General features: G+C 39.6%; 1 protein-coding gene across 1 annotated transcript in view; it reads left to right on the forward strand.

Annotated features, from left to right (window-relative positions):
• Positions 1–22946, forward strand: part of LOXHD1 (lipoxygenase homology PLAT domains 1) — a 283771-nt gene that overhangs the window by 244178 nt on the left and 16647 nt on the right. The window contains exon 38 of the mRNA XM_072605219.1: positions 19818–19988. Coding sequence (XP_072461320.1) covers positions 19818–19988 — 171 coding nt within the window. The remainder of the gene's footprint in view (positions 1–19817; positions 19989–22946) is intronic.

Below are 22946 nucleotides of genomic sequence, written 5' to 3' on the forward strand. Positions count from 1 at the left end.
ATTCAAGATAGCATACAGAGCCTAGGGATAAGAAAAGTATTCATTAATGCTTTAAAATGTAGGATAATGTGCTAGGTCCTGTAGATGATAGATAGATAGATAGATAGATAGATAGATAGATAGATAGATAGATAGATAGATAGATAGATAGATTTTTTTAAAAGAAAAAATTGGTCCCAGTGCTCAAGATGTTTACATTCTACTTGGGGAAATAACCACAATACTTTGAAGAGGGAAAGACTAACAAATAGAATTTATGGAAAGCTTTCATTCAGGAGGTGGCTTTTATCACTAAAAGGAAACTCTTTGAAGTTACCAATGCTGATCACCTAAATTGCAAAATCTGACAGTCTTTTCTCAATTCTACTTGAAGATCTGTCTGCTGCATCTGACACTGGTAACTATCCTCTCCTCTTGAATACATTTTCCTCTCTGGGATTTCATCATATTACTCTCTCCTGTTTTGCTTTCTATCTATCTGTCTAACCATTCCTTCTCCATCCCCTTTGCTGTCTCCTCACTCATATCACTCCCTCAACCTGTGGAAGTTCATAAAGTTCTGCCCTAGGCCCTCTTCTCTTTTCCCTCCATTCTCTCTCTCTCTCTCTCTCTCTCTCTCTCTCTCTCTCTCTCTCTCTCTCTCTCTTTCTCTCTCTCCATCAGATCTCATAACCATGGATTTAAAAATCATCTCTTTGTAGATTACTCTCAGATATCCAGCTCCACTGTCTCCCCTGAACTTCAGACTCTCATCACTAACTCACTATCTATTAGACATTTTAAACTGGATTTCCCTATGACATCTTAAACTTAACATACCTCAAACCTTCCCCTCTTCCAAACTTCACCATTTCTTTCAAAGTCCCCATTCATCCTTCTAGTCACCCAGATTCTTAGTGTTATCTATGACTTTTCACTTTCCCTCCCTCCATATATTCAATCAGGGAATAAATCCATTTTTGCCTTCATAATTCTTCTATTTGTTCCCTTATCTTTACTCCCGCAGCAACCACTCCAGTTCAGGTCTTCATCACTTCTCGCTCAGATTCATGCAATAGTCTCCTAAGTGTCTGTCTCAGCTCTCTCAGTTCTCCCATCCAAACAGCCTGCACACAGCTGCCAAAATAATTTCTCTTAAGTACAGATCTGGCTCTATGACTTCTTTATTCTGTTCTCTATTCAAGCCAAGTCCAGTGGTTCCTACTGCCTCTAGGTTAAATATAAACTCCTCTACTTAGTTTTAAAGCCCTTTACAACCTGACTCCAACCAATGTTTCCAGGTTCATCGGACATCACTCTCCTTCTTGCACTCTGCAAACCAACCAAACTGGTGTTCTCTCTGTTCTTCACATGCCACACTCTAGATCTCATCACCTTATCTTTGTCCTATCCATTCCATGTGCCTAAGATGCACTCCATGCTTGCCTCCATGTCACAGAGTCCCTCTCTTCCTTTGGATGTACCTCAAGTGCCATCTTCTAAGTGAAGCCTTTCCTGATCCCTTCAACCACAACTACTTTCCCTCCCAAACTACCTTGTCTTTAACTGCTTTGGATACATGTGCATTTATTCTCTTTATATTTATTCTACACATACTTATATATTTACCTTTCATCTTTTCCATTAGACTATAAGCTTCTTGTAAGTAGGAATTGTTTCGGTCTTTGTACTTGCATGCCTACTCATACAGTATGTGCTTAAAAATGCTTTTCAATTGCTTGATTGAACTGAGTCTTGAAGGAAGTTAAAGATTCTAAGAGGTGGCAACGAGGAGAGAGAACATTCCAGTTAGTGGAGTGGCAGCCAGGGAAAAAGCAGAGATGGGAGAGTGAACGTCAGGGTCAGGAAATAGGGATAAAGAGTACAGGAAAGGGAGTGATGTGAAGTAACTCTGAGGAGGTAGGTTATAGCCACATTGTGGAGGGCATTCAATGCCAGGCTCAGGTGTTTGTATTTTATCCTAGTGATAAGGATCTCTTGAAGATGCTTGAGCAGGTGAGTGACATGACCAGATGTCTCTTTCAGGTATAGTCACTTGGCAGCTATGTGGAGGGGAGGAACAGGAAACAGAAGATGGATTTGGGAACTATTACAATGAGTCCAGGCAAGAGGGGCTGAGATCCTGGACTAGGGTACTGGCTGTGGGAGTGGAGAGGTCAGAGATATCAGACATATTTTGAGTTTGGGTCCCGAAGAGCCCTGACACTTTCCACAGCTGGTAGAGCTGTCTCTGAACTGTGCACCACGGTTTTCCATATACACTGGCATGGTCTTCCATATACTCTGAGCAAGACATTTCACCTGTTTGCCTCAGTTTCCTCCTCTGTAAAATGGAGATAATAAAAGAACCTACCTTCCTAGTGTTGTTGTGAGGATCAAATGAGATAATACTTGTAAAGTTCTTAGCATAGGGCTTGGCACACAGTAACCACTATATAAATCAGCATCTCCCAGGAATCACACCCAATCACGAGTCACACTCTGAACTTCCAGCCTGCTCATTCCTAGCATTATCTTCCCATCTCCCCTATTCGTCTGGCTCTTTGTCAAAAGGCTGGATAAATTACAAGTCTGAATTTTGCTCAAATTAATCTTGTCCTTCCTCTTTCCCTTCTGAAATGAAAACCTCAGGGGAGGGAATACAGCTTATGACTTAATCATAAAACACGTCTTTTTCTGTTTTTGCATCAGTCAGAGAGTCATCTGATACAAGATCTGTAAGGATCCTTAGCAGACCTTGGGTCCAACCTCCTCATTTAACAAGGAAAGACAAAGAAGTCTAGAGAGGGAGAAGTGATTTGCTCTGAAGGTCATTGAGCTAGTTAGTAACTAAGTTGGGACTAGAATTTAGCTTTACTAAATCCTACTACTTCTCCCTTATTGATAATATTAAACAATGGGATGATGGGAAATAAAGTTTACAGAGCACTTTGAGGCTTTTGAAATGTTCTCATTACAGTAACTGAGGAAATAGTACAAATATTCTTATCCTTATTTTATAGACAAGGAAACAGGGTCTGAGAAACACAATAACTCTGTGTGGTAGTTAACACATATTATCTCCATTTTACACTCACATAAATTGAAGTACAGGAAAACTAAGCAACTTATTTATGATCATAGAATAAGCATAACTAGAACGAGTTGAAATGGCATTTGGCACAAATTCAATTGGCCCCTACAGACAGCTAGAGGACAATAAAGTAGAAGAGGGAGCAATGACCCAAAGGACATTACTGCCACAGGTACAGTTTAACTGGAAAGGGGTGGCCACTCATCCTGATAACTCTTTTCTTGCCCTGATGGGGTTTAGGGCTAATGGTGGACAGATTTGCCCTAAGTTACAAAATCCTGGTGACAATTAAAGTCAGGTTCACTGTGTCAGTCAGTGAACATTAGGTGCCTACTATGTGCCAAGTACTATGCTAAACACCGAGGGTACACAGAAAAGTAAAGGATAATCCCTGCCCTCAAGGAGCTCACAAAATCTAATCTGTGTGCCTCAGGAACCAGGAAAGCTAGGAAGAAGTGCTTCCTCCTATATTAGCTTTCTGAGGAAAAGACTCATTTGCTCAATGTTAGCTACAGTTTTGAACAGGGATGAGCATTATTATGATCCATGCTTGGATTCAGATCTCCTCACTCCAGAATGAATGGTATTTCCACCATACCATTCTACCTCTCCATCCCAGATATATTTGGAGGAAGTTTATAGGGAATGGCTTGGAGGATTCTCAGCTTAAGAAAGGACCCACCTGAATTTCATCCAAAGCAGGATATCATTTTATCTGCCAGGGCCAGATTGAGAGTCAACCAGGAAGAAGGAATGGGCATCCACTAGGATTAAGATTGGGTTTGAAGGGAGTGAGCCAAAAGGCACTAGTCAAAATGATAAAATGTGGAGTTGCTGCAGGATAAGAAAACAGTCTGAAGGAAAGTGTCTGAGATCGAGATCTTGTCAGTTACCAAAGCAGAGGATGCTAAGGCAAGGTGTGCAAACTGTATCCTAGAGGCAGGCAAAGACTTGTCAGGGAATCACCAGATAGTGTCCAAGGAGCTAGCTGAGCAAGAGACTCATACTAGGCCAAGAGCAAAGCTTTGTAAACAAATAAGGGTGGAAGCAAGTATACAGGGGTCTGGAGCAAATGGGAGATTATTGGCAACACAAATAACTTGCATGAAAATTAAACAAGAATACAAGAATGACATTATAATGCAAGCCAATAATATAATTAATAACACTCAAGAAGATGCATTGCCATCTGGTTTGCCACAACACCCTAAGGACAGCTGGGCATTTCCAATTACCCATAATTGAACTCTACTATAATATGTTGTCTTTACAAATCTCCATTTCCATCCAAACTGCCCCCTTTCCCATTAGAATATAAGCTTCTCGAGAGCAGGAGACTTTGTCCTTTCTGTCTTATTAGTGCTGAGCAGTGGGATTAGCACAGAGAAAATATTTAACAAATGCTTACCCATTCATTCATTTATTCATTCATTCAGATGGAAGATATAAAACATTATATGATTAAGGTACAAGTGGGAGGTACAGACAGTGTTTTTGGACTTCAAGAGAGATAGTGAGAATCGAGTTACTGTCATCAAGAATGATTTGGAATCTCCATCAGAGCTGGAAGGAAACATAAAGAATCTAATTAGACTATAAACTTTCTGACGACAAGAACTATTTTGTTTTTATATTTGTATTTTCAGTGCCATTGTAGACAGTGAGTAAATTCTTGTTGAGTTGAACTGAATCATTCAGTTTAACTCTTTCACTATATAACTGAGGAAACTGAGCTCTAAAAAGAATTGACTTGCTCAAGGTCATATAGTTATCAGGCAAGTCACAATTAGAAGCCAGAACTCTTAAATTTTAAGATCAGCTTTCACTTTACAAACAATGTAGGATTTTAGCTGAGCCTTATGAGACAGACAGGACCTCTTTATAGCAGTGATGCTCACTGTTTTTGGTTTCAGCACCCGTTACTCTCTTAAAAATTATTGGGGACCCCAAAGAGTTTTTGTGTATATGGATTATATCTATTGATATTTATTAGAAATTAAAACTGATAATTAGAATAATATATTTAATAATAAGCCAGATGGAAATACTACACACATTTTTGTGGATTCATTTACAATAATAATAAACCCATTATATGTTAATATAAATATCATTTTAATGAAAAACAACATTTTCCAAAACAAAGAAAATTTAGTAAGAAAAGTAGCATTGTCTTACATCTTTTTGCAAATCTCTTTAATGACTGGCTTAATAGAAGACAGCTGGATTCTCATATATGCTTCTGCATTTAATACATTGTGAAATGTTGTTTTGGTCGAAATATATGCAGAAGATCTGTCCTCACATGGGTAGATAGCTGGAAAAGGGAGGAGTATCTTAATAGGCAAATAATGTGTTAATATTATTATGAAAGCAGTTTTGACCTTAAGGACCTCCTAAAAGAATCTCAAGCATACCTTCTCACCCACCACCCCCAGCAGTCTTCAAGCCATGCCTTTTGAACCACTGTTTTATAGGCAGGAAGGAAGGGTAAGAATATTAAAATATTCTTATTATTAGAATATTCTAGAATAGAACATAGAAAATGAAAATTCTAGAACATAGCAGAATATTCTAGAATATAATTCTAGGTAATTCTAGAGTACATATTCTGGAATGGATTGTTCTGGGATATAATTCTAGAATATAAAATCTATGATATAATATATAATATTCAAATACTAGGATGAAGACATGACATAAATGGCAACTCAGAAAAAAATGTTCAAAATGATGAGACTTATTGAAGTGACAGATTTTCATAAGAAGATCATGGGAGATTAAATTAGAAGGATCAGAGTCAGATTATATCAAATTGGACTGCCACTTTAAGGGGTATGGACTTTAGCTGTAGGTAATAGGAAGCCACTGATGGAATTTTAGCTGTATAATAACATGAAATCCAGAGAGAAGGAGATTTATTCAATAATGTTGAGATGATTATAGGTTGCCTCAGAAGATGACAACATGCACATTCATTAAGAAAACTTCATGTCCCTTCTTTTAATGATGAAACCCAGATGGAAACAATGTTCATGACATCACTAGGCTGGACCTCCATATCCAGGGGTCTTCAGTTGACAACTGCTTTGCCCCTTTATTTTTGCTGCTCTACTTTCATTTCATGGTGATTTTCTGTTTGTGGAGGAAATCTGGAGAGCCTGGAAATTTCTGACCTCCTCTGCCATGTTCCCAGAATCTTCTGTCACTAGAGCATCACTTTAGAGATTTCTTTTCCTCGCATCTTCAGGAGCACTGTCACCTATGTTTTCTCTTGAGCATCTTTCCTTCTATTTCTCTCCCAAGTCTAATGGAATATATGACATCTGAGCTTTAGTCAAGATAACTCTATTAATCCAACATATCAGCATAGTATGTATGTTCTTTGTTCCAATACTGATGATAGATTGAGCAGAGCTATCTCATTCTCTCTTCTAAGAATCTCTGTTATGACTAATGATGAACATTTGTGAGGAAGGCCCTTGCTCGTTCCTGCCCCCCATCCTCTCATTGTCTTTACCCTGCCCTCTGCTTTTCCTTGAATACCCACTAGAGTACCCCACCCAGACCTGCCCTCTTCCATTATTTATCAAAAAGTTCTCTTCCTTTTCTACCACTTCTCTCTTACTCCTTCCAAATTCCCATTCTGTCCTTGCAGCTGCACTCAACTAAGTGTTAAGAGGAAATCAATATAATTAAACCATTTCATACTAAGGGTATAAATGACTGATTACTCTCTGGGATATTTGCATGTTAAGAAATTCAGAAATCCAAAAGAATCTATAGTGATAGAATTTCAGGCAGAGTGACCTAAGCAAATGGAGAATTCCAAACATTGTAGAGGAGATATTCTGGGTTGGAGTCTTCTAGCACTTCCTAAATCAGACTGTATAGGTCTCAATTTACCTAAGGTCCGCCCTGTAGTAGCAGCCATGGAATGAATGAATGAAAAAGTATTTATTAAGTACTTACTATGTGTTTAGCACTAGGGGTACAAATAGATTTTAAAAATATTTTTTAAAGCTCTTTCAGGAATTCTTGTTAGACTTGTGTCCAATTCACAATTTTCCTTGAAGATTTGCTTATAATTATTTTGACATTGTTGTCTCCTTCTGAGTTTGTGTCTTGATCTTCCCTAACACCATAGTAGCTTGTTATGTGCTTTTTTTTTTAAACTATATGTTACAGCTGGGCTCTGCTCCAAGGTTTTGGGCAATAGGGGGAGGACTATTTTCAGCTTCAGGTTTTTTTGTGCTGTTGTTTTCATAGCTAGTTCTGGGACTCTAAGTTTTGAAGGTTTCTAAAGTGGTATGTTCAGGGGAGAAGTATGGTTACTGCTCTCCTGGTCTGTGTCCTGGTCTTCACTCAGGAAGGCCCACTTCTCCCCTGCAATCACAAGTGCTTGTGCTTCTTTCAGCTTTGAAACTGAGAAAAGGGCCTCTACTCCCTTGGAAGTGGCCACAAGCACTGTTTTCCACACTGGAACTATGACCAGAGTCCCTGCTCCCATGTAGCCACAAGTGCTAGTGCTCCTCTTTGCCTTGGAATTGTGTATGGGAATGCCAGCAAAGAGCCCCCCAGTAATCCCTTTGTGACTAATTGACAGACTCCCCACCCCCTTACCTGGGGGTCTGGGCTAAGAGATCCCAAAGCTGCTGCTGCCGCCACTGTCACAGCCACCTCCAAGGCCTGCTGCTGCTGCCGCCACTGTCACAGCCACCTCCAAGGCCTGCTGCTGCTGCTGCTGTGTGGGCTCCAGGTTGGTCCCGACTCCTGGGTCACGGATCTCTCTTGCTGATTTTCTAAGTTGTCTTAGGCTGGAAAAATGGGTCATCCTGCCCTTTTGTGGCTTTGCCACGCCAGAATTTGATTTGAGGCATTATTTTAAAGATGTTTGAAGGAGAATGTTGGGAGAGTTCAGTTGGGTTGCTGCCTCTACTCCTCCATCTTGGCTCTGCCTTAAGGGGTACAAACAGAAAAGCAACCAGGTTATATGATCAAGGAGCTCACATTCTAATGAGGAAGACCATAAATGAGAATAGTCAGCTGCAAGTCAGAAAGGCCTCATGGCATTTGGGTGTAGCAGCAAAATCCATGTAAGGCATCTTCCTTATGTAATTTCCACTGATAACATTGCACTTGTTTTTCTGGCATCTGGCTGCTGACCTCATCATTTAGCCAAAATTTTTCTCTCCCAAATTACTAATGATGATTCCTTAATTTCTATACCTAATAACCTTTCTTCAGTCTTCATTGTCCTCTACCTCTCTGCAGTCGCATGATCCATAGATCACCCTCTTCTCCTTGATACCCCTCCTCTCTATTTTTTTATAACACACCTCCCTCCTAGTTCTTCTTTGATCTCTGACTCCTCTTCTGTCTCCTTTGCCACATCTTTGCTGCTATCATGCCTGCTAACCATGGGGTTCCCCAAAGCTTTCTCCCAGACTCTCTTCTTTTCACCTACACTTTTTCACTTGGTTATCTCATCAGCTCCCATGAATTCAGTTATCATCTCTATTCAACTGACTCTTGGATCTATTTGTGCAGTCCTAACCTCTTTAGACACCTCCAGTCTCATATCTCCAACTGACTATTTTCTCCATCTGGATATACCATGGGTGTCTTAAACTCAACACGTCCAAAACTGAACTCATTATATTCCCACCCCCAACCATTTCCTCTTCCTAACTCCCCTGTTCCTGTCAAAGTACTGCCATCCTCCCAGTCATCCAAGTTTGCTAGATATCATTCTCAACTCCTCACTCTCTCTCACATCCCACAGCCAATCAGTTGTTAAGTCCTATTATTTCTACTTTCATACCATCTCTACCTCCTGGCTTCCTCTAAGTCTCATCTAAAGTTCCACCTTCTGCAAGCTGATCTTCCTAATCCTCCTTATTCTCAGTGCCTTCCCCCTGTGATTTCCTCCAATTTATCTTATAAGCATCTTCTTCGTACACATTGCACAGTTTCCCTCATTAGCCTGAGAGCTCCAAAGACTTATTTTTTCACCTTTCTTTGTATCTCCTACACTTAGCACCATGCCTGGTACATAGTAGACACTTAAATGGTAGCTGACTGACTGACTGACTGACTGATGCGGAACTATTGGATAGAACGGAAAACTTTGGTGATAAGAACTTTCTTCTCTATACCCTGCAGAAGCAGTTGCTGGGCCACATCTCTAGGGGGGTTGTTAGCTGGGATGAAGGCTACAAGATCTGGGCAGAAAGCAGAACTCAGGGTTTGAATGGAGAATTGGAGAGTTCCTTAAGTTTACACGCCCATTGATGACAACTGGTCAGCCATTGTGCTGGTGAGGGTGATGAAGCAGTGATGGAACCCCTCAGTGATGGCTTTGGGGCCGAAGTTGAAGGTAGGGTAGGTGGTCTGTGAGAGCCTGCTATTTCCAAGGCTCTTAGGTTTAGAGTCTTTCCCATTGGGGCTGGAGTGAAGGTGGTAGTAAGGTAATGATGGTGATATCTTCTGCCTCTTCTTTTGAGTGCCTTGATGCATCAGCGGGGATGGTTTGCCTGCTTGTAGCTGACAAGTATTTAATACTTTAATATCCACAAATAATTTTGCTTGTGTTATCTCATTTGATCCTCAAAATGGTCCTATGACATGGATGGTTGTTGTGTTTTCAGTTGTGTCCAACTCTTTGTGACCCCATTTCGAGTTTTCTTGACAAAAATACTGGAGCAGTCTGTCATTTCCTTCTCCAGCTCATTTTATAGATAAAGAAACTGAGCAAACAAGATGAAGTGACTGACTCAGGGTCACACAGCTAGGACGTGTCTCACGTCGCATCTGAACTCGGGTCTCCAGGTCTGGCACTCTCTCCTCTGCCCATGATATAGGCATCTGCAGTTTGTGATATGGGTACATGCTGTAAATATTGTTGTTGTTGTTTAACTGTTTTAGTCGTGTCTGACTCTCCATGACCCCATCTGGGATGTTCTTGGCAAAGATACAGGAGTGGTTTTGCCATTTCCTTCTCCAGCTCATTCTATAGATGAAAAACTGAGCAAGCATGAGTAAGTGACTTTTCCAGGGTCACACAGGTAGGACGTGTCTGAGGCCACATTGGAACTCATGAAGATGTCTTCCTGATTCCAAGCACTGTGCTACCTAGATGTGTTTTGTATTAATTAGCTTTCCAATAAAAATACTGTCTCCTCTCCAACATGATGGCATTTTCTTTCAGTATTTAGCCCTTATCTCTGCAAAGATAAGGCAGCATTTTTTCTCACTGTGATAACAGAGTAAGATAAACGACCTGCTTAGGATGGAGAGACACTCTGTAATGAGATTACCAAGTGCAGAGAATGCCTCACCTGCAGTCATGAGCTCAGAGGTCATAGAGCAGTAAAGGAACTTTTGAGATTATTGGTGACTTGTCCAGTGCTATCACCATCGTCTTAGTTCTGTAGCTCTCCCCAGCCAGAAGGCCCACCAAGTGGGCAGGCATAAATCATGGCATGCTGAGGAGCCATTGCTGGGTTTTGGCTCATGTTTCCTAAACAGTGTGGCAGAGGCAGAGGCTCTTGTGCTCAGTGGTTAGAGCAGGGATGAAGATGCTGTGACCTCAAGGCCATATGTAGCATTCTAGGTCCTTGGGTGCAGTCTTTTGACTGAGTCCAAGTTTTACAGAACAAATCATTTTATTAAGGGGTTTCTTGGGGGAGGGAGGTTATTATTTTATTAAGGATTTATTAAGGGGATTTGTTCTGTGAAGTTTGGATTCAATCTAAGGACTGCACTTGAGGACCTAGAGGGCTGCATGTGACTGCCCCTGGATTAGAACATGGTACTAAGTGAGCCAAAGTGGGCTGAGTACTGTAGAAAGAGCACAGATTGGTGGGAGAAGATCTGGGGTTGAGTTCCTATTTTGCTACTTACTGACTACAGAACACATGAGTTCTAATCTGGCTTTAGACATTTACTAGCTTGTATGACTCTGGGAATGTCACTTAACCATTTGCCTCAGTTTCCTCGTCTGTAAATTGAGATGAAGGAATGTCAAACCACTCTGGTATCTTTGCCAAGAAAATGCCTAATGAAGTCACCAAAAATTGGACACAACTGAAAAATGACTCAAGAACAACAAAATACAAAATAATACAAAATATACAAGACATTTAAATACAAGGGAGTTTAGAATTGAGTTGGTGGGGAGAGGGCAGGGATCAGAAGAGACCCTTGAGCTGCACCTTAAAGAATGAGAAGCACTATGTGAGGCAGAAGTAAGGATGGAAGGCATCTAGTCACGGAGCAAAGGCCTGGAGATAAGAGATTGGATCACGGACCACAAAAGGGCTTTGAAAGCTAAAGAGAGTAAGTATATGTTTAATCCTTGAGGCAACAGAAAGCCACTGGAGTTCATGAAATAGAGGTGTCCCAAGGTCAAATCTGCCTTGTACTGGGCACAGAGTAGGTATTTCATAAATACTTGTTGATTGAATGAATAATTACAACTCCATAAGTCTTCTCCAAAATAATGAAAACTCCTCAAGGTCAAGAACTGTACTGTTCTTGTCTTTGTAACCCTACCTTCCAAGAGAGTGTCTGGAACAGCTTTTTCTCAGCACCTTCACTGAGAAGCTTAGATCCATAACTGAACCAGAGCCTGAGAGGCCAGCGAGTTCAACTCTTTGTCTTACAAATTGTGGAAACTGAGGTTAAGGGAGGTTAAATGATACAGCCCAGTGTTCCAAAAGTAGTAAGTGCCAGGAGGAGATTTGAGCACAAGTCCTCTGACCAGAAGCTATGTTCTTCCTGCTCTAAGTTATTTTACTTGAGTTCTCAGTTCTAAGAGCATTATTTTTTATTGCTTTCTGGAATATCTCTACATCCCTTGCACCATTCCATTAAGAAATTTCAAAGGTTACTCCTTAATTATAAAGCATTAAGATTATTTTGGAAAATATGTAGCTAAATACCATTTTGCTCTATTCCTGAGCATGGTAGATATTATATATGCACATACATATGTAGGTATGTATTTATATTATATTATAGTATATGTTATGTAAATTTTATATAAATATGTAATATATGTATATATAAATAATATTGGAACATAAAATGTATAAGTATGCATATGTATATGTGTGTACATATACACACACACATACACAATGTATGCATATGACTTTTGTAGGAAATTGTGCTTTTAGCAGCCGATTTGTGAACAGTGTGGTCCAGAACCAAGACTATGGCTGTTGATCATGGTCTCTAGATATGCTTTTGCTAAAGTGACCGCACAGTATCATCAGCCTTCTCTGACAATCTGCACAATTTTCTCTTCTGAGGAAATGAAAGGGCAAAGAGGGATTTGTTAGCAAGTCAGATCAAGTCAACAAACATTTATTAAGCATTGACTTGGAGGTGCAAATACAAATGAAACGTCTCTGTTCTCCAGGAGCTTACTTTCAAATGAGGGAATACGATATATAGAAGGGACCTGAAAGGGGAAAGGGGAGGTACCTGCACAAGAATATGGTGGCAAAGTCTAGAGAATGAAGGATGGTTGGTCTGAGCCCTTGTTCAAAATGGCAGTTTAGGGGGAACTCACAAGTGGGAGAAGCACACCACAGAGGCAAAAGGTCAGTCTAGGAATCATTAGCAGAAATTCTAGATTCGTTGAAAGAGACTCATGATAGAGGATTTCTAGAATCTTAGTTTGGGGAGGGACTTCAGAGGTCATTTAATCTAATTCTTACCCAAGTCATGAATCTTTTCTACAAGATACAAGGTACAGACAGCCCCTACTTGAAGCTCTTCAGTGAGGGAGAACTCATTAAGGTTTGCAGCCATAAGTGTTATGTAAATGTAAGCTATTATCATCATTCTCCCATGAGGCTTAAATGAACGTTATTGTTGTTCAGTCACATCAGCCTCTTCATGACCCTGTGGACCATACATAGCACACTAATTCTGAACATAGAGTTTTCTTAGTAAAGATACTGGAGTGGTTGCCATTTTCTTCTCTAGCTCTTTTTTTTTTTTTTTTTTTTTTTACAGATAAGGAAACTGAGACAAACAGGGTCAAGTGGTCTGACCCAGGTCACATAGCTAATAAGTGTATGAAGCAAGATTTCAACTCAGATCTTTCTGACTCCAGGCCCAGTGCTCTATTCACTGAACCACATAGTTGTCTCCTAAATGAACAAAACTTCCACTTTGGAGCAGCTCTGAATCCTAAAAAGTTCTCCCTTTTATTGTGCAAAACCTACATTCTTATAAAATACACTGAGTGTTCTTTGTTCTCCCCACTGAAGCCAAACAGAAAACATTTACTATGTTCCAAATGACAATCCTTCAGATCCTTGAAGGTCTGTACCTTATATTTCTCTCCCCATGCCCCATCTTTTCTTTTGTCAAATTTCATTTATTTTATTTTTAATTTATGAAGCAAAACAAGCATTTCCATAACATAGTAGAATTTTAAAAAGATGATTGCATATAAAATTGCAAATATATTATATACAACTTGCTGTTCATTTTAAATATAGAATAATAGTATCAATTCCTTTTCTTTCCTTTTTTCTTCCCTTCTCCCCACCCCACCCTAGAGATGGCTACCCTTAGACATAAATATGAAAACATTCATATTTACTTCAACAGCTGAGGCTATTCAGCATGCGTTTTTTGTATGACATGGTTTAGTGTTTTCACCATCCTCATTACCCCAGCTTGTCAATGCCTCCCTCAAAATGCGATGCTCATAGATGAGCATGGAATTTTAGATTGTAAACAGAATTGATTATGTAATGACCTGTTCCTGTGATACTCTATTTCCTTTAACACTGTCTAAGATTGTGTAAGCTTTTATAGTTGCCATGTATCATGTTGACTTACATCGGACTTCAGTTCACCCAAACGTCAAATCATCTTTGCACAAATTGCTTGTCAGCCACATATTTCTCATCATATACTTGTGAAGATGATTGAAAAACAATTACATTACAGAACTACAAATGTATTATTAGTTAAAATTTAATCTTATTTTGAACCTTTTGAGATCTTTTTATCTCTTGATTCTTTCATAAAATATAGTAATGATCTCTTCTAGTTTTGTGCCATCTTTAAATCTGATTAGCATACCTTCTTTGCATACCTCTAAGTTACTGCTAAGAGTGTTAACTAATGTTGGGCCAAGAACAGACCCCTGAGACTTGCCATTAAGAGACTTCTACCCAAGTTGACATCAGACCAATGATGACTGAGTTCAAATAATTCTGAAACCACCTCATTGTCTTGTGCTGTAGACCACATCACTTCATCCTGGGCAAAATGAGAGACTTGATGAAAAGCTTTGCTAAAATCCAGGTTTACTATGTCATATCATTTCTCTGATCTACTACTCTAGTAACTGCCCCAAAATGAAATGAGGCTGGCTTGGCATGATTTTTCATGACACAGCCGTGCTAACTCTTGGTAATCACTAATTCCCTTTCTAAATGCTTAGATACCACCCCTATAATGATACATTCCAGAAATTTGCCAGGCATCAATGTCGACCTCATGGGTCTATAATTTGTAGGCGCCACCTTCTTCCCTTTCTTGAAAATTAGGACTTTTGGCCATCTCCAGTCCTGTCCCACCTCTCCTATTCTTTACAATTTTTCAAGGACTGAGAATGACTCCACCATCATTACATGTATGTATATACATGTGTATATGTATATATAATATGCATATATGTATCTATGTATGAATACATCAATATGCATACATAGATACATACACACATGAGTGAGCCTGCACACACACGCACACACACACACACACACACACACACACACACACTGAAAGCAGCTAGGTTCTTCTTTTGTTTTTTAAATACTTTCTCACTGATCTTGGTTTTCTACTCCTTGTTAACCATTTTTGTTATTGTCTTCTATGTCTATGGACCATTCTCTTAGTAGAGCAAACAGAAACAAAATAAGATTTCAATAGTTCTGACTTCTCTTCATCACCCATTATCACTAAGCTATTCATCCCGAACAGCTGCCCTATTCTTTCTTTGATCTTCCTCTTTCTATCAACATAGCAAAAAACAAAAACAAAAACCCAAAAAAGCCGTTTTTGTCGTCCTTTGCATTCATCACCAGCTTCAGCTTATTTTGAACGTTAGCCCTGCAGATTCTCTTTTTATAGGACCATGCAATGCTTTTGTATTCATTATCCTTTGAGATATATATATATATATATATACACACATATATGTGTGTATAGTAGATATAGATATATATGATTACACTCATACATGTCTGTGTTTGTATACACATGTTTACACACACACACACATATATATAATATATTGCTTTATTAAATATTCCCACCTTCTGATTAGTTTATTATTTACCTCTTGAGGGAAATAATTCCTCCCTACATGTGATGTCATATCCCTTGGGGGAAGCCAACCTCCATTTTGAACACTATTGCTCTATAAAAGTCCACTGACAGTACAAAACCCAGTACCAGGTCCAATATGGGGTAAAAGGCAGATAATAGGCAAATAGAAGTTACAGTCTCTACCCTCAGGAATCCTTAGGCAGGGGTGGGAAATCTCAACCCCTGCTTAGAGTCTATGGGAGGGAAGTAATGCTAGTATGGTGCATTGGAAGGGATGCACTACAAGGAAACAAACCCAACTAGAGAGAAGGTCAGTGAACAAGGTATCCTAGAAGAGATGAGTTTTGAGCTCAATTTTAAAAGAGGTGAGAAATGTGGTTTGGTCTATCAGGGATATGAGTGGAGAAGGGGAAGGAAAAAGAAAAGCTTTAAGCCAAGTGCTAGACTAATCTCCATCCAAGTGGATTTCAAAGCCAGGCCAAGAACAAGTGATTTGTGTACGGAAGAGACGTCCTCTTAGACGAGGGAACCTCCTGGTCACTTAGCTGACAACATGTAGAACCTTGGGGACTAATTAATAGCATGGTACAATCAGTTCCCTTTTTATCAGAATTGAAAAGGAGTTGATGAGATATCCCTTGCTGAGGAATTAATATTGATCAATTTCTTTCAGAGCATTTTCATTTTAACTGGAATATCTTGAAAACCATAGGGAAACTCTAATGGAAGTTTTAAGCATAAGATAAATTGAGGTGGAGGTTCAGAAGAGATAGTTTTGAAAATAAGAGCTTTTCTGACTGAAAACAAACAAACTTTGTGGGCAGTCATCTACCTCGTCTATGCTTACCACTGGCCCCATTCTTCAGTCTGAAACTCTATCTTGTTAACTCCCTTTAAATCCACTTTCTGCTGATCCATTTCCTTCTCAAGGTATCCTTGTTTATCTGAGAGTATCTCTTGCTCTCCCGAATGTGAGACAGCCAGTACCTAATGTCCAGTCCCTTCTCTGCTACTAATTTCTCTGGACGTTCCTGGGCATGGCCACTTCCGCACCTTAGGCTTTTAGTTTCTCTACCCATAAGATAGGCTCATTCAAATTGCATTTTGCTCCAGAATCCCAGGAAATCAATGGAGAGACCATCACAAGGCTGATTTGGAGGCAAAATAGGTATCAACTGACATGATATGATTTGGTACTGAAATGTCAAAAATGCTGAGAAGGGCTCTTTGCATCTCTCCTCTTAGTGAGAGCTCTGAGAGCTTGCCAGGTATTCCCTAAAGGCCCTACACCCTTGGATCCATGGAATCTTGAAAGGATCTTAGTGGGGTCACTTAGGACACTAGGGTGAAAGGAAAGAAAAAACAAATATAGAAGGATTGGGAACTGGAGAGCACAAAAGACCAAGTTTTAGCCCTTTTCATTGTTTGTTCTGGATAACCAGAATGATGGCAAACCCCCAATAATGGCCCTCATTGCAAATTCTCTCCTCTGTTATGGTGGGCTCCTTGAGAGCTGGGGATGTTTCATCCTTTGTATCATTAACATGCTTATTCAATGCTTGTTGCTTGACACAAAAGAATTAGCACTGTTCCTTAGTGTTTGCTGTACAATGCTCAGTCTCATCAATGAAATCATCCCTACCTGCTTAGGACAGCAGAGGTGGGAAATATCTGAAAGTGCCCTGTCTTCTGGGGAAAGAAGATCTTTTCTCAAAAGGAAGAAAACCAGGTAAAAGTCATCCAGAAAGGCCTCATTAAGGAGCCTCAAGCTGAGCTGACCCTAGGGAGTTGGTGTTGCAAGTTCAGTTCTTTTCCAGAAGGTAGATTTTTCATTTGTTTGAAGAATGAGCAAATTTACTGTCAAATCAGCGTTAAAATAACTTTGCTCAAAGTACTCTTCTTGCTTCCTTCTTCCTCCTGTCTTCATTACACACACACACACACACACACACACACACACACACTCGTGGTGCTGCCAACCTTTGTAAACTCTCTAAAGTTTCTCTCCTCTCCTGCCTTCACACCTCCTCTTCAACCTTTAAAATTTGCCTCTTAAGCTCTTCAGGGATGCTACTGTATGATTTATATCTGTTCCCCAACAATTTGCTTAGAGCAGAGATACTTCATTTTTTTGTGCCCTGGACCCCTTTGGCAGTCTTGTGAAGCCGTAGACCCCTTCTCACAATCATACTTTTTAAATACATAAAGTAAATTATACAGGATTGCAAAGGAAAACAATTGTAATGAAATACAGTTATCAAATTTTTTTTAAAATTCAGACTCTAGGTAAGTACACTTGCCCTAGAGTATAAACTTCATGAAGACAGGAGCCACTGTCTTGTTTAATGTTGGTATCCTCTAGCACCTAGAAGTCAGCTGCACACACTTAATATTTGTCAGAATGAATAGATTAGGATTGTGTTCATTTTTCTATGAAAGTCCAACAATCAGCCCATTTTCACATTAACCAAAGGAATTTTCCCAAGGGCATAAAGACTCCAACTAAACATGTGGGGAGGGGTGTCAAAAGCTAATTAAATTACTAACAATAACATTCTCAAATTTCAAAAACAAGTTAATAAAATTATTTGATTGTAAATTTAGTAAAAGTTATTTTTAAAATGAGCAATTCTTTTTGGTCTCTACCCCTGTTTCACTCAACAAAAATATGTTTTGTTCAGCTTTAACCTTCAACTAAGTTGTCCTCTGTGTCTTAGGCAGGACCTCTCTTGCCAGTGAGATTTCTGTGGAAGAGAGTTAACATTTTTCCTTGCCGTCTGACTCCCAAGCCTATGAATCTCTGGGAAGGGCTCATGGGTGGCAGAACCTAGGTCTGTTGACTCTGAATTCTATTCTCTTTCCATTGTATTATGGCACTTGGCATTCTTTAAGTTCCTGTTGTTTCCTCCCACCTATGCCCCCAAATGATTTCTCACCACATTTTCACCTTTTGAAAGCTCTCCCTTACTTAAAGGTTTTTCCTTCAAGGTGGCACTTGAGTTGTCTCTTCCATGACATCCTCACTGATATCTATCTTATCCTCCCCCTCGGTAACCCTTTCTACCTTGAATTTGACACATGAGTCTTGTTCTGACCGCTCCTCTGCATTTATCATGTTATAACTTGTATATTATTATAACAACATAATATTCTATTATTATTTGCTCCATTTCTACCGTACTTATCATGGCATGGAAGATACCTGGGTTCAATCTTGAAGGTGAAGCCCATGCAGTACAATTCCAGCATACACTACCAAGCTGAAATGGCTTGGAGTAGAGACCTGGTGATGGACTGTATAGTACTCTGAGGACCAACTACACTAGGTTAGAAGAGGCATCACCAGAAGGTTAGCTGTGGTCTGATGAGCTCTCTAGCCACAACGGTCAAAAACCATCTTCAAAATTAGCAGCTTGTGATTTTGATCTGTATTGACAGAGGGAGTTTTCACACCAATGACATCACTCATCCTTGGTCTTTGCCTTTTTTCATTCAACAAAAGTGTTTTATTGTTTCATCTACTACTAGATAATAAATAAGCTCTTTGAGGGCAGGGACTGCACAACGTTTATTATTCTCTATCTCCAGGTGCCTAGAACACTGTACTGCACATAGCAGGCACTTTAAAAAATTTTGTTGAATGAATGAATGAACAAATGAAAGTAAAGAAGAGGTATGTATAGTATATAAGAATTGTAGAGCAATTACCTTCAACTTCCAAGGTTCTCAGGGACTGAGAAACAACTTAGACAGACCAACTTGTATTGCAGTTCAATGAAATGTTCTTTGTAAACTCTGCAATGCAAATTACAGTAGTATTGACAGCCACACACTCAGGGGTCTGCAGACAACCTTAGAGCTGTGAAAAATTGGTTTGTTTTCTCAACCATGCCTGACAAATAGCAGCTGTATTTCAGATTCTCCACAATGACTTGCAAAGTTCAACAATGCTGCATTTGTGGCTCCTCAGGAGGGGACAGCAACCAGAGGCTCTCTGGTAGCATCAGCTAGCTCACTCTAACAGGCAAAGGTTAAAAGGCTCTGGTCACAGTCTCTCTACCAAGTTCATCACAGACTTTGGATCCCAGCTCAATTTGCTTTAGGCCAGACATATGGGCTACTTCTGATGATTCTCAGAGGCTCTCTCCCCAAAGAGAGCCATGAACACTTCAAGCTGGAAGAAGTTTTAAAGTTTTAAAGTCTTCTTCCCCTGATACCCATTCTATAGATGAATAGCTAGCTTGAGGTTAAGAGAGAGGAATGAGCTTGCCTGAAGTTGCACAGCTAGGCAGGGGGCCTCTGTGAAGGAAAGGAGGATAGTTGAAGGGAAAAAGAGGGAGGGTAAGGTTGATTCCCACTTCCATCCCTATCCTCACAGGGTTATTTCCTGGTTGGCATCTGAACTACATAGATGTGAGGGACAACTCCAGGGATGAGACATTTCGCTTCCCATGTGAACGCTGGCTATCAAAGAGTGAGGGGGACAGACAGACAGTCCGAGACTTGCGCTGTGCCAACAATGAGATCCTGGAGGAGATGGAAGAAACCAGTAAGTCTAGAAGCTGGAGAAGCCCCAAAGGAAGTTCTCTCCTTCAGTTTCCTTACTTCCATGTCTTAGAGTTTCCATTCATCCTTCTTGCCCCCCACTACCCTGTACCCTAAGCAGCTGGTGCTGTTACACTGGCCCCTTGATGCCTAAAAACTCCAAATGCCATACCTTTCCTCTACCCTCATTAAAACCAACCTACTCTCTGCTACCCCTTTCTGTGAAGTTCCAGCTGATTCATTAGATAAATGAGCCCCCGCAAAAGGGTTACCTCCTAGGCAACATATTTGTATCGCGATAACATATATGTGATAACATAAGGGGCCAATAATGCCTTAACTCAAAGGTATTAATCCATAATGGTGGAAATTCAGATAGGAAATGAGGGTTTCTGCAGGTGCCTCTGAAACCACGCTAATGTAAAGAATCATGTTCTCTCTCTGTATGTAGGACAGTCCTGAGTTAAGCTTTGGATAATGGTGCTAACCATAAGAGTTACTCCCTCAAGAGACCTTGAGATAGGCAGTAGGCATGTCACAAGTGGTAGAAATTTTAGGTGGTCTATAAGGGCGGTCCTTGTAGATCTATTGCAATCCAGCAGCATTTCTCCAGTCCTACCTTGCAGGAGTCCACTTACTATATCTAGAGTCCTATTTAGGGCTCTCTATCACCACCCTGACAGAGCAGGAACTCACAGAAGTCAACAGGAGCCTCAAGTCAGTGACATGGACCTTGGGGGTGGCAGGTAAAGAGGCTCAAAGTTCTTTGACTTAGAACAGGAAAGGAAAATAATTGTTAAGACTTATCCTTGGTGCCCACTGGGATGGGTGGGTAGGTTTAGATTTAGAAGTCAGAAGTCAGAGATCATATTTCTGAGATGGAAAAATCACTTGAGTTGCACCAATAAAAGGCTGTTGACTGCTCATAGTCATGAATCATGGAAATTAAACTAACGGCAAGAAAATACCATAGATCAGGCTACTCCTCTCTCCAGGGGTTGAGCTAGGTTGTTTGGTGTGAAACTCTCTCTTAATTTTTATGTCAGGGAGTTTAATCCCTTCCTGTGGCAGGCAGCTGCTTCATACCCTAGAACATTGGAACTGTAAGGAACCTTAGAGATCATCTTATTCAACCCCTTCACTTTACCGATAAAGAAACCAAGACCTTGAGAAAACTTGCTTTAGGTCACACAGCTAGTAGTCTTAAGCAACTACTTTCCTTGCTAAGAAGATTTTTTTTTACTTTCTTCTTCCTTGGGCAACATATCATAGGGGAAAGAGTTTTGGACTTGAGTCAGAAGGTCTGGGTACCAGTCTTGGCTCTGTCATGAACCCTCTAGTTGTATGACATGGGTCAGTTTATTCTATGGAACAGCTTTTTCATCTATAAAATGGGAATAAAAATCCTATTTCACAAGGTTATTGTGCAAATCAAAAGCAATCTTATATACAGTTTAAACTATACATAAATGCAGTTTAAAAACTACACTAATTCCTTAACAAATGTTGATGGAAATTTTTTAAATTAAATACTAGCAAGGAGATTGCAGCAATAGATCACAAAGATCATGTACTATCACTAGGTGGGATTTATACCGGAAATTCAGGGCTGCTTCAGTAAGTAGGAAAACTATCAGCATAATAGACCATACCAATAACAATAACAACAGAAATCATATGATTATCTCAAAAGATGCAGAAAAAGCTTTTGACAAAATGCAATGCTTATTCCTAATAAAAACACTAGAAAATACAGAAATGAGTGGAACTTTCCTTAAAATGATAAGTAGTATCTATCTAAAACTATCAGCAAGCATTATTGGTAATGGGAATGAACTGAAAGCCTTCCTGATAATATCAGGGTGAAGTAAGGATGCCCATTATTACCACTATAATTCAATATTGTTCTATGAATGTTAGATATAGCAATAAGAAAAGAAAAAATTGAAGGAATTAGAATAGGCAATGAGGTAATTTTGCATTACATTCATTCTTTGCAGATAACACAATGGCATACTTAGAGATTCCTAGAGAATCAACTAAAAAACTAGTTAAAATAATAAACAACTTTAACAAATTTGTAAGATATAAAATAAATTCACATAAATCATCAGCATTTCTGTATATTAACAAAGCCCAGTAGCAAGAGATAGAGAAATTTCATTTAAAATAACCATAGATAATATAAAATACTTGGGGGTCTACCAAGACAAGACAAACCCAAGAACTACATGAACACAAGTACAAAACATTTTCGCACACAAAAAAAGTCAGATATAAACAATTTTGTTATTTTTGTTGCTGAATCACTTCAGTCACGTCCAGCTTTCTGCGACCCCATTTGAGGTTTTCTTGGAGAAGATACTGGAATGGTTTTTCATGTCCTTGTCCAGCTCATTTGACAGATGAGGAACTAAAGCAAACAGGGTTAAGTGACTTGCCCAGGGTCACACAGCTAGTAAGTTTCTGAGGGCAGATTTGAACTCATGAAGATGTCTTCCTGATTCCAAGCCCAGAGCTCTATCCACGGTGCCACTTACCTGCTGTATGACAGCCTACTATTGTGATATAAGAAATTATGATCCAGATGGAAAACCTGGGGAGACTTATATGAACCTATGCAAGGTGAAGTGAGCAAATCCAGGAGAACACATACACAGTAACAGCAATGTTGTACAATGATCACCTGTGAATGACTTAGCTATTCGAAGCAGTACAATGATGCAAGACGATTCTGAAGGATTTATGATGAAAAACGCCATCCGCCTTCAGAGAACGAGCGGATGGAGTCTGAGCGCAGATCAAAGCACACTTTTTCTTTTACATTTTCTTTTTCTTTTTTTTGGTCTGTGTTTTTTTTTCACAACATGACTAATATGGAAATGTTTTGTGTGACTGCGCATGTATAACCTATATCAAATTGCTTGCCTGCTCAGGAAGAGGGAAGACATCCAGGAAGACA

Source organism: Notamacropus eugenii, chromosome 4 (genome assembly GCF_028372415.1).
Source record: "Notamacropus eugenii isolate mMacEug1 chromosome 4, mMacEug1.pri_v2, whole genome shotgun sequence".
Taxonomy (NCBI): Eukaryota; Metazoa; Chordata; class Mammalia; order Diprotodontia; family Macropodidae; genus Notamacropus; species Notamacropus eugenii.